General features: G+C 39.0%; 1 protein-coding gene across 2 annotated transcripts; it reads right to left on the bottom strand.

Moving 5' to 3' along the window:
• Nucleotides 1-3,216: 3,216 nt before the first annotated feature.
• On the bottom strand, nt 3,217-17,447 carry LOC113134053 (myosin-7). Of its 2 annotated transcripts, XM_026313259.1 has the most exons (39): nt 17,327-17,447; nt 17,190-17,228; nt 16,830-17,037; nt 16,281-16,424; nt 16,014-16,170; nt 15,907-15,934; nt 15,289-15,394; nt 15,095-15,187; nt 14,938-15,001; nt 14,746-14,844; nt 14,555-14,658; nt 14,032-14,170; nt 13,834-13,952; nt 13,565-13,714; nt 13,272-13,442; nt 12,874-13,183; nt 12,642-12,715; nt 12,291-12,496; nt 12,079-12,202; nt 11,517-11,653; nt 11,128-11,383; nt 10,798-11,040; nt 10,534-10,710; nt 10,275-10,420; nt 10,069-10,159; nt 9,602-9,991; nt 9,353-9,479; nt 9,042-9,160; nt 8,748-8,944; nt 8,331-8,514; nt 8,091-8,256; nt 7,879-8,003; nt 7,485-7,793; nt 7,200-7,403; nt 6,803-7,099; nt 6,189-6,293; nt 5,863-5,958; nt 5,459-5,593; nt 3,318-3,338 (listed from the first exon to the last, which is right to left on the bottom strand). In XM_026313259.1, exons 3-39 carry the CDS (start codon nt 17,028-17,030, stop codon nt 3,318-3,320), a joined length of 5,814 nt encoding a protein of 1,937 aa, XP_026169044.1. In that variant the 5' UTR covers nt 17,031-17,037; nt 17,190-17,228; nt 17,327-17,447. The 2 variants fall into 2 exon arrangements, with proteins under 2 accessions (XP_026169045.1, XP_026169044.1); XM_026313260.1 differs by lacking the exons at nt 17,190-17,228; nt 17,327-17,447 and having other exon boundaries at nt 3,217-3,338; nt 16,830-17,030.
• Nucleotides 17,448-17,994: the final 547 nt, after the last annotated feature.

The raw sequence follows: 17,994 nt of genomic DNA, 5'->3' as shown, positions 1-17,994 counted from the left end.
TAGTCAAGATTGGATAAGGGATGTGAAACTCGAACATTAGGTTAGATTCTTCTTTTCCTTTCGGCTGCTCCCTTCGAGGGTCGCCACAGCGAATCAGCTGCCTCCATTTAACCCTATCCTCTGTATCAACCTCACCCACACCAACAATCCTCATGTCCTCCTTCACTACATCCAAGAACCTCCTCTTTGGTCTTCCTCTAGGCCTTCTTCCTGGCAGCTCTAACCTCAGCATCCTTTTACCAATGTATTCACTCTGAACATGTCCAAACCATCTCAATCTGGCTTCCCTGGCTTTTTCTCCAAAACATCTAACATGAGCTGTCCCTTTGATGTCCTCATTCCTGATCCTATCCATCCTTGTCACTCCCAGAGAGAACCTCAACATCTTCAGCTCTGCTACCTCCAGCTCTGCCTCCTGTCTTTTTCTCAGTGCCACTGTCTCTAAACCAGACAACATTGCTGGTCTCACCACTGTCTTGTCCACCTTTCCTTTCATTCTTGCTGACACTCTTTTGTCACACATCACACCTGACACTTTCCTCCACCCGTTCCAACCTGCTTGCACACGTCTCTTCACTTCTTTTCCACACTCTCCGTTGCTCTGGACTGTTGACCCTAGGTACTTAAAATCCTCCACCTTCTTCACCTCTACTCCCTGTAACCTCACTGTTCTACTTGAATCCCTCTCATTTACACACATGTACTCTGTTTTACTGCGGCTCACCTTCATTCCTCTCCTTTCCAGAGCAAACCTCCACCTCTCTAGATTTTCCTCCACCTTCTGTCTGCTCTCACTGCAGATGACGATGTCATCTGCAAACATCATGGTCCACGGAGATTCCTGTCTAACCTCATCTGTCAGCCTGTCCATCACCACAGCAAACAAAAAGGGGCTCAAAGCCGATCCTTGGTGCAGTCCCACCTCCACCTTGAACTCCTCTGTCACCCCTACAGCACACCTCACCACTGTCTTACAGCTTTCATACACGTCCTGCACCACTCGAACATACTTCTCTGCCACTCCAGACTTCTTCATACAAAACCACAGCTCCTCCCTCGGCACCCTGTCATACACTTTTTCCAAATCTACAAAGACACAAGGCAGCTCCTTCTGGCCTTCTCTGTACTTCTCCATCAGCATTCTCAAAGCAAATATTGCATCTGTGGTTCTCTTTCTTGGCATGAAACCATACTGCTGCTCACAAATGCTCACTTCTGACCTCAGCCTAGCCTCCACTACTCTTTCCTATAACTTCATTGTGTGACTCATCAGCTTTATTCCTCTGTAGAACATTAAGTTAGTTTGATGGGGCTAATTTAATTTGAAGTTTAGGTAAAATAACCTGTCGCTTCTACCTTTACCTATACCTTTTATGGTCAGATCATATTAAGTTGATAATGTGTGTATGGACCTTCAGCCAGGCTTGTTTTAACCTCTGAATAGATGTGCTGTCTCCCCTGAACACAGGACATGGTGTCACCTAATCATCTATTTAGATTGTGCATGTCAGGTTGCACCTAATATGAATCTGATCGTATTTGTCTCCCTGTCCCCAAACCTTTCTCCAACATAGTGTCTTTCTTTCTACACTTTGCCATCTCATATACTGTCACTGCTGTGCCTGACCCGTATCTGGCCTGTTCTTATTTTCTAATTTAAAAAAAAACATCTCCCTCCTGCTGCCTTTGGCCCAGTACATGATCTTTATATTACCAACGAGAGCTGTTATTGTACCTGTTGTGTCGTAAACCTTTGACTGGCTTTTTGTCCACATGAGTGCCTGTCTGTCTAAACAAAACCTCCTACATGAAAGCACACCTTTTACTATTAAAATATGCCTCAGTTTCTCTGGATGAATCCTACACTTATGTTAATGATCAACTTATCTAATAGTCTTTTGGTATGTGGTACTGTGGTAGTGATTGATGGACCACCCACCTGACACTCATAATAACTTCACTTGCCATTTTAAGACTAATACTGAGACTGTGCATCATGCCCCCTGAAAAATATTCCTCCACTAGCCCTTTAACAATTACTGGTACTTTGAAATTGTTTAATGATTCCCACAGTAGGCTCTGTGGTATTAAACCAATGCCTTTGCTAAAATCTCACATGAAATTTTCTTTTTTCCCTTTTTTGCTTCTTGAATTTGATGCTTGAGGGCTCCGAGCATCCAGAGAAATCTGGATCACGTTGCACTGGGAAACCTTGTCAAATTGCAATGAACATACATATTTTTGAATAAGCTAACTTATTAATTTTCTAGACTTTCAAGACAAGACAGCACAGTTTCCAGTGTTTGTCTTATAGAATAAGACGACAGCACAAGGTGAGACACATGAATTTTTACCACAAAAATGAAAAGAATCTTGATTATAGAAAAAAAAAATTAGGATTTTTAGAAAAAAGGTTACAGAATTTAAGATACAATAGTTTACAACAGTTTCAGCCCTGTTCATCTTATGCTCGTTAGAATATCCACTGGAAAAGCGTCAATAGCACTTCTATTAATAGCAATGTATGTTCATTGGGATTCTGTTGGTCTACAGTATACTTGTAAAGTAAGTAAGTAAGTCCAATATAATGTCAATATAGTGTCTTTAAATTTGACCTTTACAGGGAATCCATCTGTAAAACGACATTTACTGTACACTGCCATGAGCAATTCTCACCTCAAAGCATTTATTTGAGGACTTTCAGCGTTTTCTTTTTGCAATGCAGTTATTTATTTTGTATGTTTTTTTGTTATTGTTTTGTTTTTGCTATGTTTAGGAAGAGAAATGAGCTGATATAAAAATTAAGTGATTAAACTACAAGGATTCATGACTGAAAAGTAAAAAAGTCTATAGTTGTGTGTTATGGTGTTACTTAGTAGGAGTGACCCTTAACAGCAACTGTTTTCTAATTGTGACTCTTTACAGAAAGCAAACAAATAAAAAAAAAACATCTGTCAGGTATTGATTGACTAACTACTGTTCATATCGTGAGGTTTTTGTTTTAATGCAAACATGTAGGTGGTTTCCACTGCCTATCACTAACCCTCTGATTATTTTTTTCTGAAATAGTTGGTATGTGTCATTTTATGTGCCAATAAAATTAATGCTGAATTTAAATATATTGATAAATTCATTTGATAATAGGTCTGCCTTCTGCTTCTTCGGGTAAATTCAACATGGAGTATTCTTGCATGAAATAAATGAGGACTCTACACATTAATTTGAATGCACTTTGCTTTATTCTATAGTTACTTTGGTGGCAAGGGAGACTACAGCACAGCAGATCCCAAAGGTCTTAGGTGGCCATCTGTGAATTTTTACTCCTCATCTAGCCCTTTCTGTGATGAAGAATGACAAGAGAAACGACAGAGAGGTGGATTAAAGACAGAAGACCCACAAGACTCAACAAGTGTTATACAAGGTAGTACAGCAAACCTAGATTTGGTTCTGAACTAAGCAGTCAATTATTAATTTGTAACTAATCTTTTTAATATTCAAAAATTTTATTTTTTTTCTACTAACATTCCTTTACTGTACTTTATTGCATTGCACACAAATCATTTAAAATGTTTGTTAGGAATGATTGGTAGGAATTAAACAATGTAGGACTGAAAGTATTTGGAGGAAAGCTGAGATTATCCATATATATACCATATATTAGAGATCATATAAGCTTATTTTATATTCCATACTCAGAAAACAGTGATTTCAAGCCCTAGACCTGTGGAAATCATGTAGTAATCTAGACAGAAACATTTTACAGTGAAGGAACGAGGGATGATTTACAATGATTTAATGTATGAATGAATGCAGGAAATATTCCTGTTAGTAACTATTATTAAATGGTCATGGTTTTATGTGATTATTTTATACTTAAAAGATCATCAATTAAGGAATTAATTTATTATTTATTATTAATTTATTTCATACATTTATTGATAATGCCACCAAATTAGCTTCATTACAATTACACAAACATCAAAATCACCAGTGTTAATTTACCATTAAAAATTGTGCCCACTGTTTATATACTCTTTATTGTGTTGATTTAAGACTGGTGATTTTGCTGTGAAGATTAAATTTGGAGTCATGCATTTGATCAGCCTTCATGTGTCATTTTTTACTTTTACCTGCTTATTGTGTCACCCATTCTGTTCTAATTTCTTACATTAAACATTCACAAAGTAACCTATGTGGCTAAAGTACAAATGGCCATGCAGCCGCATGTAAATGTTTGCATCTAATGAAATATTTAGTTAAAAAATAAGGTTCAAATTTCCATGAGAAGATGTTCTGTTTGTGGTTATAGAGAAGCTGATCAAATGCATGGATCTGAACTGGTGTAATTTTGTGTAATTGTAATACAGCTAACATTGCCCTGTGATGGACTGTGACCTGTCTTGTACCCCTGCCTTTCACCCAAAGAGAGCTGGGATAGGCTCCAGCAGATCCCTGTGACCCTGAATAGGAATAAATGGGTATAAATAACGAATGAAAAAATTAATATTCCTTAATTTACGCTCTATTAAGAATCAGGGTTGGTTTTAAAATATTCTTATCTAAAAATGGGGGTCACGCAGAAAATGTTCGGGAGCCACTGCCTTAATTTATAGTGTTGCCATTCAGACATTTATCCCATAAAATAGAAGGTTAATTAAAACGAAGGTAAGTATGCCAACACAGACACTATGTTAGCATGCTGCACTCTACATGACGACTAATAATACTATAGGGATCGTCCATAAGAGAAAATATATACAAAACCTATGTGCTCGAACAGGCGTATCTATTTGAAACTGTATTATTTTGTTTTTGCTGATTTGTGTTTATTACTTTCTCTGTATTCACAAAAATCTCAAAGATGTAGTTATTAAGGTAGAAAATTATTCACATAGGAACATCCTGTTGTCTTCTCCCTGTTATGTCGTATGACATTTACTGTTCTCACCAATAATGGCAGAGAATACAAAAATAGAATTTAACCCTTTTTGAGGATTTGATTAGCAGTTAAACTCAGGAAGCCCTCTGTATGGCAAAATTTACATTACAACTAACCTATTAAATTACACTAATACAATTTACCAAATCCAGAATAACATCCATAATAAAAGTGATCTGTTCAATGACTGGTCTGATTTATTTACCAAAATATACATCAGCACTGTTGTACTCCTTCAAATTCTGTCCAAATTGGTTTGTCACCTGTGTGTAGATTACATACTAGCAGGGCAGATCTACACTTTGTTTAAAAAAAGTCCAGGGAGGCAAAAAAGTGCTTCATAAAAATATTCATAAACTACAAAAATACCTGAAGACCAATGTTTTGATATTACATTTTCATTTTTATCTTTCCTGGAGACTTTTTAAACATTTGTTGGTCCCATCTGTGCACAAACTTTTATTTTCTCCCATTATACTTGAATACAGGGGGGCAGTTTGTCAATTGTTGTGTTCTTACCTTTGAGCCCACATCACGGCTCTTGGCACGCAGCTTGTTGACCTGAGACTCAGCGATGTCAGCTCGCTCTTCAGCCTCATCCAACTCATGCTGCAGCTTACGGAACTTGCTCAAATGAGTATTGGCCTGCTCTTCCTACAGGATAAAACAGTACAGTATATTACAACAAAAGGCAGTTGACTTGGGCTAGCCTCCAAAATGACCATAGAGCTGGATCAGCACCTCTCTGAAATATTATCACCTCCATGAAGGAAGAATTGTTGTATTAGACTACCTTTGTTAGCTACATGCCATGAACTGCCATCTGAGTACAGCATATAACGTTACCTTTAAGCCACAGTTTAAAATTAGAAAACACCAACCTGAGCATGATGCAAAAAATGAGATACAACTTTTCTACTTACAGCCTCCTCTGCAGCTCTCTTGTAGGCCTTGACTTTCAGCTGCAGTTTGTCGACCAGATCCTGCAAACGCACAATATTCTTGCGGTCCTCCTCCGTCTGTAGAAATGGAAAGAGAAGCACAAGTGCAATCTCTTCAATCACCAGCCTAATTTTGCGTAGGGTTAGGGAAGTGCTGGTAATCAGTGTAGTATTTGTAAATTTGAACTTGTGACTGGATAAAAAGGTATAGATCGATAGTACAATTGCAAGCAGTATGTTGTTTGGATGAAAATACACGTGTGTTGCTAATTCTGTAGGTTATGATAGTCAGCAAACAAAAAATTTACCTGGTAAGTGAGCTCCTTGATCCGTCTTTCATATTTACGGATTCCCTTTATAGCTTCACTACACTTCCTCTGCTCCGTTTCCAGCTCATTCTCAAGCTCTTTCACCTGATAACATCAGAAAATTATCAATTGAAAATTCAAACTTCTACAGGCTCAAAGCTGCATGAATCAACATATTTTAACATTTACTGGAAAAACTAGAAAATTAAAGGTAAGACAATCACCCTGCTATATAATTCTACACAAACCCACTGCATGCAACCAGTCATTGCCCAAACAGTGACAGGCACACTCAGCATCACCTGGTGAAGATGTATACTGTCCTCAGACCAAACCAGACATACCAGGGAATGAGAAATAAATATGTGTGGCCAGAAACATGTTTTTTTATTGGATTTTACTGTTCAGTGTGATTTATGTACAAGTACGTTGTTGCTACCCATAACACATTTGAATAATACTGCATATCAGGGCTTATAGGGGAAGTAGTAGTAGCAGTAGTTTCTACTCTGAGTTACATTTGTGATAATAAACAGACTTGTTGGTCTCACAGATACAGTTGTGGAAATCTGTTTTATTTATGAAATATTTGTACACTGGAAAATTTCTCTTACCCGTGCCTCGAGCTTCTGCACCTGCTTCTTGCCTCCCTTCATGGCGATCTGTTCAGCTTCATCCAGACGGTGCTGGAGGTCTTTAATGGTTTGCTCCATGTTTTTCTTCATACGCTCCAGGTGAGCGCTGGTGTCCTGCTCTTTCTTCAGCTCCTCTGCCATCATGGCAGCATCAGTAATGGCCTTCTTGGCCTTTTCTTCAGCATTCCTGCACTCCTGTATTGCATCTTCTACTTCTGTCTGAAGCTGGGATGTATCAGCCTCCAGCTTCTTCTTTTGGTTTATTAGACTAGTGTTCTAGTTTTACATGAATAGTAACCATTTCAGAGTGAAAAGAGAGACTATGAAACAAACAAGAAATATGTCTGAAACATATACAGTAGAAACTAAATGTTACCTGTGAGTGCAACAGCTGCACCCTCTCACTAACATCCAGCAACTCTTGCTCAGCAAGTTTGCGACTTCTATCAGTTTGTTCCAGAGCAGCCCTCAGCTCCTCCAGTTCAGCCTGAAGCAGGTTGTTGCGCCTCTCAACAATAGCAATGTTCTCTTTAAGATCATCATTGGCCCGAGCAGACTCGTCCAGCTGAATTTGGCAGTCCTTAATGGGATGACATTAGTCACATTAATGTTTTGAACTCAAAACACCTAAAGAAAGTGAGCTTCTCTTGTGCTAGTTTACTTTTAGATGTGCATGAACAGCCTTAAGTTGTTTCTGGGCCTCAGCTGCCTGCCTGTTGGCCTGGCTGAGCTGGATCTCCATCTCATTGAGGTCTCCCTCCATCTTCTTCTTCAGACGAAGGGCCTCATTCCTGCTGCGAGTCTCAGCTTCAAGAGAGCTCTGCAGGGTATCCACTGTCCTCTGCAGGTTCCTCTTGCTCTGCTCCATCTCCTCATCTTTCTCAACTAGTTTGCGTTCAATGTCAGCTTTAACTTGATTAAACTCTAACTGAGCTCTGAGAATCTTCCCTTCCTCATGCTCCAGGGAGGCCTAGGTGGACAAAAAGGTACAGAGTTATACATAACAGATTTTTTTTTCTCAAATGTGTTGTTGTAGACCACAAAAGTCTTCTTACCTCAGCTTCCTCAAGAGCAGACTGAATCTCACTCTTTTCCTGTTCAAGTTGTTTGCGTAATTTCTCCAGTTCGTGGATGCTTTTTCCACCCTCACCAAGTTGCTCAGTGAGGTCTGCAATCTCCTCTGTGTGATGTCAAGCAGTAGTATTAAGATGGTTTTACAGTTTCAGAAGATTTTCTGTGTAAATCAAAACTTGACAGTAGAGCTTACCCTGTAAGTTCTTATTCTCTCTCTTCATGGTCTCCAGGTGTTCAAGAGATTCTTCATAGGAGTTCTTCAGTTTGAAGAGCTCAGTGCTCAGAGACCTGGCTTCCTTCTGGGAGCTCTCCAGCTCACACTGAGACTCTTCATACTTCTGCTTCCATTCTGCCAAGACCTGAAACGTGTGGATTTATGGTCATTATGTTCTAAAGCTTCAAAAAAAACTGAGGTCTATATTTGAAACCCTACCTTGTCAAAGTTTCTTTGCTTTTTGTCCAGAGCAGCAGCAGCAGCATTAGACCTCTCCACATCCACCATGAGATCTTCAATCTCATTCTGCAGTCTGTGTTTGGTCTTCTCCAGAGAGGAGCATTTGGCATTCACTGCTTCAACGGCCTCTTCAGCGTCCTGCAGGCGCTGAGCCAACTTTTTCCTTAAGGAATCAATCATTCAAATAATTTAATTTTTCTTTACTTGTGAAAAGTAAATCATAGTAAATTCAGCGATTCTGACTAGCTGCTCAGTCATCTGACAGACAAACTTTTTGTTCGTCTTACATTTTAATAGGAACATAACACAAACAAAAAGCTGATCTGCTGGACGAAGTAAAATGAGATTTTAGTAATTACAGATTAAATAATGACATTGGATCTTAAACTGTCTTACTTGGCCTCCTCCAGCTCCTCAGTCCTTTGGATGGCATCAGTTTCGTACTTAGTTCTCCACTGAGCCACCTCAGAGTTGGCCTTGGACATGCTGCGCTGCAGTTCAGCCTTGGCCTCCTGCTCCTCCTCATACTGCTCTCGGAGCAGGTCACAGTCATGACGAGCAGACTGCACTGCATGGGCAAGGGCACTCTTAGCCTGTTGAAAGAAAGTAGCACTTTAATAGACATCGAATAGAAATTACTGTTGAGTGCTGTCACCACATTATGTGCTCTATAATTAACCTTCACTATACCTTGGTCTCCTCCTCCAGTTGTCTCTTCAGGTCTTCAATTTGTTGTGTGTAAGACATTTTTCCTCGTGTCAGCTGAGACACCAAGGAATCCTTCTCTTCCAGCTGTCTTGAGAGCTCACCTGATATTTTGGAAAATGCAGGATATTATTATTATGTCTGTTTTTGAAAAATCTTGAATCACCTTCCTTTTATGAGACATTTTAGTTTCTTTCCCCAGATTCACACATTAGTTTTTCATGCTTTGAAAATGTACAACCTTTTAAATATCAGCTATAAAATAGATACATTTTTTTAATTAAGCAAAAAGGTACCATTCTCTGTTTGAAGCTTTGCTTTTTGCATGCTGAAGTCACTGATGCTGCGTTGAGCTTCTTCAAACTTGGTTTTGTATTCATTCATTTGATCTTCCAGAGTCCTGCATGTCTTTTCCAGATTTGTCTGAAGTTCAGTAAATCACATTAAAATATAACATTTTAGTCTCCTATCATACACCAACTAACTACATGTTGTACACCTGCTATTTTAACATAAGAATAAAATTATTTTTCAGTTTAGCTAACCTTTGTCTTTACAATATGTTCCATATTAGAGAGCACATCATCCAGCTCCAGCCTGAGCTCACTCTTCTCCTTCTCCAGTTTCTGCTTGACTCTCTGCAAGTTGTCAATCTGCTCTCCCAGGTCAGCCACACTGTCAGCTTGCTTCTTCCTGAGTGTGGCAGCGGTGGCTTCATGCTGCAGAGTGGCCTCTTCAAGGTCTCTGCGCAGTTTCTGGAACTCAGCCTCCCTTTTCTTGTTCATCTCAATCTGGGCTGCAGTTGCTCCACCAGCCTCCTCCAACCTCTCACTGATCTCCTCCAGCTCCCTGGCCAAATCTGCTCTCTGCTTCTCTACCTTGGCTCTGGCAGCTCGCTCTGCCTCCAGCTCTTCCTCCAGCTCTTCAATACGGGCCTGTTGAGCCAGAATTATTTAGTTGATTCAGTCTTACTACCAATTTTAAATCATGACACATGTAAGTCATTCATTACCTGGAGCTCTTTCAGTTTCTTTTGTAGCTGAGCAGCAATTGCCTGCTCATCCTCTATTTTGCTATTGAGTTGATTGAGTTCAAAGTCTTTTCTGTGGATAAACAGTGAAACAGTGTAAGTTAAAACTAATCTGAGTATCAGTATTATTGTACTCCTATACTGTGTCTTTTGTGTAGGAAACACAGCTGTACATATAGAAAAATTACTTTTTCAGATGCTCTTCAAGTTGTTGCTTGTCATTCTCCAGGTCCATTAGGCTTTCCTGGTTCAATTTTAAGTCTCCCTCCAGCTTCCTCTTTGCTCTCTCAAGATCCATTCGTATCTTCTTCTCTTGTTCAAGAGAACCTTCAAGCTGGATTTTATTATTAGAGAAGATTGCATTGAAGCATTTCCCCCAAATAAATTGGAGAATGATCATTCTAAACACATTAAAGTCATGGTGACAACACATATTTCAAATCTTACATCATCCACTTGCTGCTCCAGCTTAGCTTTGGCCTTGGTCAGACTGTTGACTTTGTCTTCTTCACTCTGCAGGTCATCCAGTGTCTGCTGATGAGCTTCCTGTAAGGCTTTCTTCTCCTTGGTCAACTTGGCAATGATTTCATCCTGTGCTGCCATCTCCTCAACTAGGTTTTTCACCTGCAATGAGAAAAACACTATAGACACTGTAGAGTAATACATGGTGCTTGTTCATACAGTTAAGATGAATAGAAATAGCTGCCATACCTTGTTCTCAGTAGCATGCTTCTCTTTCTCCACTTTAGCCAGAGTTAACTCTAAGTCATCAATGTCTTTTTTCAACTCAGAGCACTCATCCTCTAATTTTCGTTTCTTAGCCGTCAGTTCAGCATTCATCTCTTCCTCATCCTCTAGTCTTTCAGATAGCTCTTTAGCTTTTGCCTCCATCTGAATTTTGTTTTTGATCAGCCCCTCACATCGTTCTTCAGCATCAGCAAGGTTATCTTGCTCCTGAATAGAAATTTCCATTAAGTTGATTAATTTAGTTATGTATTATCGTGCAACTAATAATATTAGTAATCATATAATAAGACTTACAGCTTGAACTTGAAGCTGCAGGTCATTCTTCTCTTGGAGAAGAGTCACCATTTTCTCCTCTAGTTCCTTTCTGCGAGCTTCTGATTTTGCATAAGCCTCTTTCAACTTTAGGAATTCTTCCTTCATGTTGGCCATCTCCTTTTCTGCCTCAGCAGATCTCAACAGAGGTTTGATTTTAAAGAACAGCTTCATCCAGGGCCAATTCTTGACCCCCATGAAGGCACGGATGTTCCACTGGATCACTAACAAAGCATCTCTGTCAAAGGTCAACCAGTTATTATTACCACTTAACACGCACAAAAAATAAATAATGAATTAACTTAATAACTAATTAAGAATAATTATCATTTACTTGGTTACAGTCATTTTCAATGTCTGATTCCTCTGACCTCCTTTCAACAATCTTCTGGAATTCCACTCTTGCTAGCAGACCTCTAGATCTAGACTGGATTCCAGTGATGATGAGTGACAAGCGGTCATCTCTCATCTCTTCCAGCTGCCCCAAAAGACCAGCCTTGAAGAACACCTTAAGACATATGTCAGAGCATGTAAAGGCTCAAAACTTAGGACATTGTAACTGTATGTGTTTTGAATAATTAATGACTAATGACATACACATGCTTGATGTAGTATACTCAGGATTTATGTAGCTACAGGATTATTTGTGCAACCAATAGTTTATGGTAAATAGATATATGTTGGCTTGTCTGTTCACAAACCTAAAATAAATATTGTTGTGTATCTGACATTATGCAATAGGCATAGTAACTTGGTGACTCTTTTCTTCTCTACTTCTGCTACTCTTCTACTTACTTTCACATTTACCATTATCAAGCAGTTACCGTTTGTATCTACAGTGCTTGCTGCCAGGTAGTGGTCATCAAGGATCGGTATTTCCCACCACTGCATTAGACAATGTAATGGATGTGCTTTGGTTTTGTTACTAATTACCTTAGTGTGTCCAAACTTGTACTGATTGTGATCAATATCCAGAGACCCAAGAAGTTTCTCAGCTCCCTTCCTGCTGTCAATGAACTGACCCTCAGGGATGGCAGCAGGATTCAGGATGCGATATCTGGAAAAGTCACACAACATGTATCTTCATAGCATAATATTTTAGTTCTTTTGGACCTATCCACTGTTTAGTCTAAATTAAACAATACCTCTGTTTGAAATCTCCGTAGAGGATCCTGTTGGGGAAGCCCTTCCTGCAGATCCTAATGCCTTCCAGCACACCATTACAACGCAGCTGGTGCATCACCAGAGGGTTCTCCATTGCCCCAGGAGTCTTGGTCTCATTGGGGATGATGCAGCGTACAAAGTGAGGGTGAGTAGACCTCAAATTGGTCATCAGCTTATTCAAGTTCTCCTGTGGAGGTGATTAAACATTTAAAGTTTAGGTGATGTTTGTGATATATATCTCTCAGACACTGATGCAAAATTACATCCCTGTCACTGACTGAAGTAGCCATTTATGTTTTAATTTAGCCATTTACATGCATTTGTATACTAACCCTGTGTAAGGCAGACACAGTTTGGAAGGATGAACCCTTCTTCTTGGTTCCTCCTTTGCCTTTTCCACTGTCAGCTAATAAACCAATTTAAAACTCAGTACATTGTATTGACATTGTATTATTGTAATTATCACACATACATTGTATTAATCAATCTTTGAGCTCTCACAAATTATATAAAATATTTACAATCCCATTGGACAATAATACATTACATTCACTTTATTTTTACCTGAATCAGCCCCAGCATAATTTGCAAAGAGTGTAGCAAGCAGCTTGAGATTAGACTTCTGGTAGAGTCCTACAACAGTCTCATTCAGAGGATCTTTGTTCTTCACCAACCAGTTGATGATATTATAATCAACAGTTCCAGCATAGTGAACCAGGGCAAAATGAGCCTCTGGTTTTCCTTTGACAATTCTGGGCTTCTGGAAGTTGTTGGATTTGCCCAGATGGTTGTCATAGAGCTTAGCTTTAAAGGTGGTGTCTGTGGCTTTGGGGAACATGCACTCCTCTTCAAGGATAGACATGATACCCATGGGCTGAGGGGGAAAATATGAGTTGTTAGGAAAACAGCTACTTTTGTCTATTCTTGTCCATGTCTGAACGTATAGTAACTCATTCTCTCACCTTTTCAATGAGGTCGATACAGGCCTGCAAATCCATACCAAAGTCTATGAAAGTCCATTCAATGCCTTCTTTCTTGTACTCTTCCTGCTCCAGCACAAACATGTGGTGGTTGAAGAACTGTTGCAGTTTTTCATTGGTGAAGTTGATGCACAGCTGCTCAAAGGTGTTGAACTGTCATGACAATATTATAGTCATTTTAATATTAAGTTATTTATTACAAACATTAAAATGAAAAATGTATAGCTAAATAATTAAAACAGACAGTAAAATATAAATGGTATGACAAAGTTTACTTCGAATATCTCAAATCCAGCAATGTCCAGTACACCAATGAAGTACTGACGGGGCTGCTTGGTGTCCAGGGACTGGTTGATCCTCACGACCATCCACAGAAACATCTTCTCATACACTGCCTTAGACAGTGCACCAACAGCATAGTACACCTATAAAAAGAAATCAAAACATTCCAAGTTATTGTATATAGACTGTGCCATATGTTCAGTTAACTTCCATTATTTGATGTATTTGAATTGACATCCCAAATTCTAGATTTTATTCTTACCTGCTGGACATTTTGTCCCTTGGTGACCCACTCATTTCCTACTTTGACTCTTGGATGACAAAGACCTTTGATCAGGTCTGCAGAGTTCAGGCCCATCAGATATGCAACTTTGTCAGCATCTGAGAAAACAGGTTAATCACTGAGTCCTCATTCATATCTCATTTAGCACGTCTTGTGGCTTCAAAGAGCTTTGCTAACCTTCAGTGCCATCAGCCTCTGCCTGCTCTTCACGCTGCTTGTTCTTAAACTTCATGTTACCGTGGTGCATGATGGCACCAGTCAGCTTGTAAATGCCATTCTTCTCTTCTTGTGTGAAGCCCAGGACATCAAAAGCATCCTGCATCAGAATATATGTCATTGACCTTTAAGCTTGTACCAGGGTCTACAACCAGAGTGACACAAAAGACCTGGAGAATATGATAACATGTTCTCTCTGAGCCATCAAAATTCCATGTTAAACCTGCCAGATATCTATCATGGGACAGAGTATTCAAATACTGTTCACTCATCTAGTGATATCAGCTTTCACAATTCATGTGAACAACTACATGTAACATGGGAGCTCTGCAGTTTGTTTTCTGTGTTTCATCAATAAACCAATAATATTTTCAATTTTTGATCATATTTTCAATTAATATTTTTAAGTAAACACTATAAGGTTACAAAAAGGCACTTTTTCATGTGATTGAGTGGATAAAAAACATGGTGCATCTCTACTCACATCAGTGGCCATCAACTCTTCAGCATCATTGATGGAGGCTACAGTCGTCTCTCCTTGGGAGATGAAGGCGTAGTCATATGGGTTGTTGGTGATAAGCAGCATCTCTAAGAGGTAAAACATAATGCAAAGTTACTTTATTCCACCATTTCAACAACTAGTTGTCACTGCTTTAAATATCAATTTTCACTCACCAAGCAGCTCAGGTTTCTTTTGAGACAGAATTTGGTAGAAGATGTGGTAGTCTCTCTCAGCCTTGAGCTGAAAGGTAACACGGGACTTTTCCAGCAGATCTATTAAAGACAGTTGCATTATGTTCATCTGGTGAATGTCCAGGTATTACCGTTATGGGAGGAAACCAGATGTATAAAAGAAAGCCTGCTCACATGTTTCGATATCAGCTGAAGCCAGCTTTCCACTGGCAGCAAAGTGGATTCGGATGAATTTACCCTAAAATTTGCAGAACCAAATAAATAAATAATATTTAAAATGTCAAGAAGAGGGTAGGCACAGGATGCTATTTTATCCCATACAGAAACTTACAAATCTGGAGGAGTTGTCATTCCTAATGGTCTTGGCATTGCCAAAGGCCTCCAGAGCAGGATTAGCCTGGATGATTTGATCCTCCAGGGTACCCTAAAAGATTACAGGAGTGCAATGTTTGTTCAGACAGATAATCAGAAAGTTATGTTGTGCACAATTAAAGCTGCTATTATTTCTACATTAAGCATGATAACCTTTTTCTCAGAGCCCGCATCTTTCTTCCCTCCTCCAGCTGCAATGCTGGCAAAGTACTGGATAACTCTTTTGGTGTTGACAGTTTTCCCAGCCCCAGATTCTCCACTGAAGACAAATTGACAAATCGACAGGATACAGCCAGTCTTTTTTCAGTAAAAACAGATTCAATTTTAATCAGATTACATGATTTTTTTATGCATGCATGTTTTCCATAGTGAATACAACTGTTATTATTCAGAAGCACTACAATAACAATCACAATCATTTTGATTATGATTGTTCTTTAATGGCCTTTGCATGAGAAGTAGTAGTAGAAATGTCTTTCATCTTAATCGCATCACATTGAAACTATCCAAAAGAATACATGATTAGTTTTTATTTTCTTCCAAAAATTCCATGATTTAATATTCCTATTCAGGTCTTCTGTTCTAACATGACATTAACATGTTCACTAATAACAGAACTTACAAATATATAGCAAACACCACACTACTAGGATTAACTGGAGCATTATGTGAAAAACTCACAAAACCAGCAAATAATAAGGAAAGATGGATACAACAAACTACACAGAAGTATACCAGTTGTTCATCACAATCATGACAAACATTACTCACGTGATGAGAATTGACTGATTTTCTCTGTCTGAAAAGGAGAAGACAAAATCACTTGAGGAATCTCAGAATCCTTTTCTGTCAACATATAATAGCAGAAGGTAAATTACCAGTTAGCATGTACTGGTAGGCATTGTCAGAGATGGAGAAGATATGAGGAGGAGCTTCACTCCTCTTCTTTCCTCTGTATGCAATAACCACTTCTTGGTTGTAGACTGGCAGCCACTTATAAGGGTTGACCGTCACACAGAACAGCCCAGAGTAGGTCTATAAGAAAGGTTAACACAAGGTAATATTATATCAGACACAAATATAAGCATGTCGCTGCAGTGGATGAGGGATATGATCTTTGTGTCCTAATGTTGTTTTCAACTCACATAGATCATCCATGCTGCATAACGCTCTTTGAGGTTGAACAGCACAGCAGGCTCATGGAGAAAGGTGAACATTGCCATGTCTTCAATTTTATCAAACTTTGGTGGGTTCTGAGGGTGTACATCACAATCCTTCACTGTGACAGTCTGCAAATAGGCATAGTCAGTATTAATACACTGTTTTAATCCTTAAAATTTCAGCTATTTTAAAAGATTAGCAGTCGTTTTAGTTTAGTGGTTGTACAGTGATTCAGTAGGCCATCTAGTGAATAATAGCTTTCTGTACAAATTAGGGGAGAAAAACGTTGGAAAATACAGTCTTTCATTTTACGTATTAGCTCAACTGTACACAAATTAGTGTTATTTTGTGAATTAATGACTTACTGATTGATAAATCTGTTTCACTTTGATACTTTGATGCAAGGCTTCTTTTTGTTGCCAGGCTGGTTTCAACTGTTTTTTAGCTAAAGGACAAATGGGCCTGAATCATATATTGCATTACAACAGGATATTAGTTGCATCCAGGACAGCTGTGTCTGCCAGCTCACTGACCTTTCCTTTCTCAGTCTGGACAGTGACTTTGTCACCCTCACGGCTGACGATGGAAGCCTTTACAAACTCCTCATCATGATCAGGAACGAAGCACTCCTTCTTCATGTCAAAGGGACGAGTCGTGGCCTCCAGACGCTCCTTGTCTGACTTCCTTAAGTATGGGGCTGCTGCCCCAAACTCCTTCATGGCAGCGTCACCCATTTTTCACCTTGTTTACAAAAAATTTCTCAACTGCAATTCAACTATATTATACGTTTAGCTATAAACAGATGCAGGATAAAAAGAATACTTATGCTAATATCATATAATGTGTTATATTTCAATCTGTATGTTATAAAATGTCTTTTCAAATGCTCTTACCTTGTCAGTCCCTGATGAGAAGTCTGATGTATAATGGCCCTGGGGAAAGAAATAGTGGAAACTGATGAGACCAGTCTGTGGTCCACACCAACACAGATAATGTACTAGTGTAGTAAGCCATTGTCTCTGCACCTTACCTTGAGCTAGATTGGTGACCTATTGAGGGATTCACAATGAGTTGTCTTTATAAACAAAGCACCTCTGCCAAATATGGTGGGATACTTCAGAGTGCAAGAATGCTATTGTGTCTGAGTTGGGTTGGGGGTACATGAACAGGGAAGGAGGGCTTAATGAGTGGCAGAGAGCAATACAGAAATCAGCGGGTCAGAGTCTTATGAGTGATGGGGTCGGGCTCCTGATGGGCCCATATTAGGAGCTCCATGCAGTGCAGTGATTAATCATAGGTATCCTCAAGCAGCCAGGGAACCACAACTCAGTCTTTAAATAGACACATGGGAGGAATTCGTTTCTCATCATCCCTGAAGTGTACTCCTGATACAGGAACAACACGTCAAACAGAATAGAAGCAACCTCACTGGGACAAGCAAGACTAACACTGATCAAAAGCTTTAAATATGGCTTCATATTATCTCCTTAGTGTTTTTTAGAAGCAGAGAACATCACGTTCATATTGAAAAACAAAAAATGGCAATGTTTTATAGATCAATTTGCATAATTGCTCATTTATACTGCTGCTGCATAATCACATTACATTACAACTTTAATATAATAATTTACAATAATACAGAGCAATGCATAAATATAAACTACTGGTATTACTGAAACAAAGAAAGACAAAGACAAG

This window comes from Mastacembelus armatus, chromosome 17 (genome assembly GCF_900324485.2).
Source record: "Mastacembelus armatus chromosome 17, fMasArm1.2, whole genome shotgun sequence".
In the NCBI taxonomy this organism is placed as follows: Eukaryota; Metazoa; Chordata; class Actinopteri; order Synbranchiformes; family Mastacembelidae; genus Mastacembelus; species Mastacembelus armatus.
This window is presented reverse-complemented; position numbering and strand designations above follow the sequence as displayed.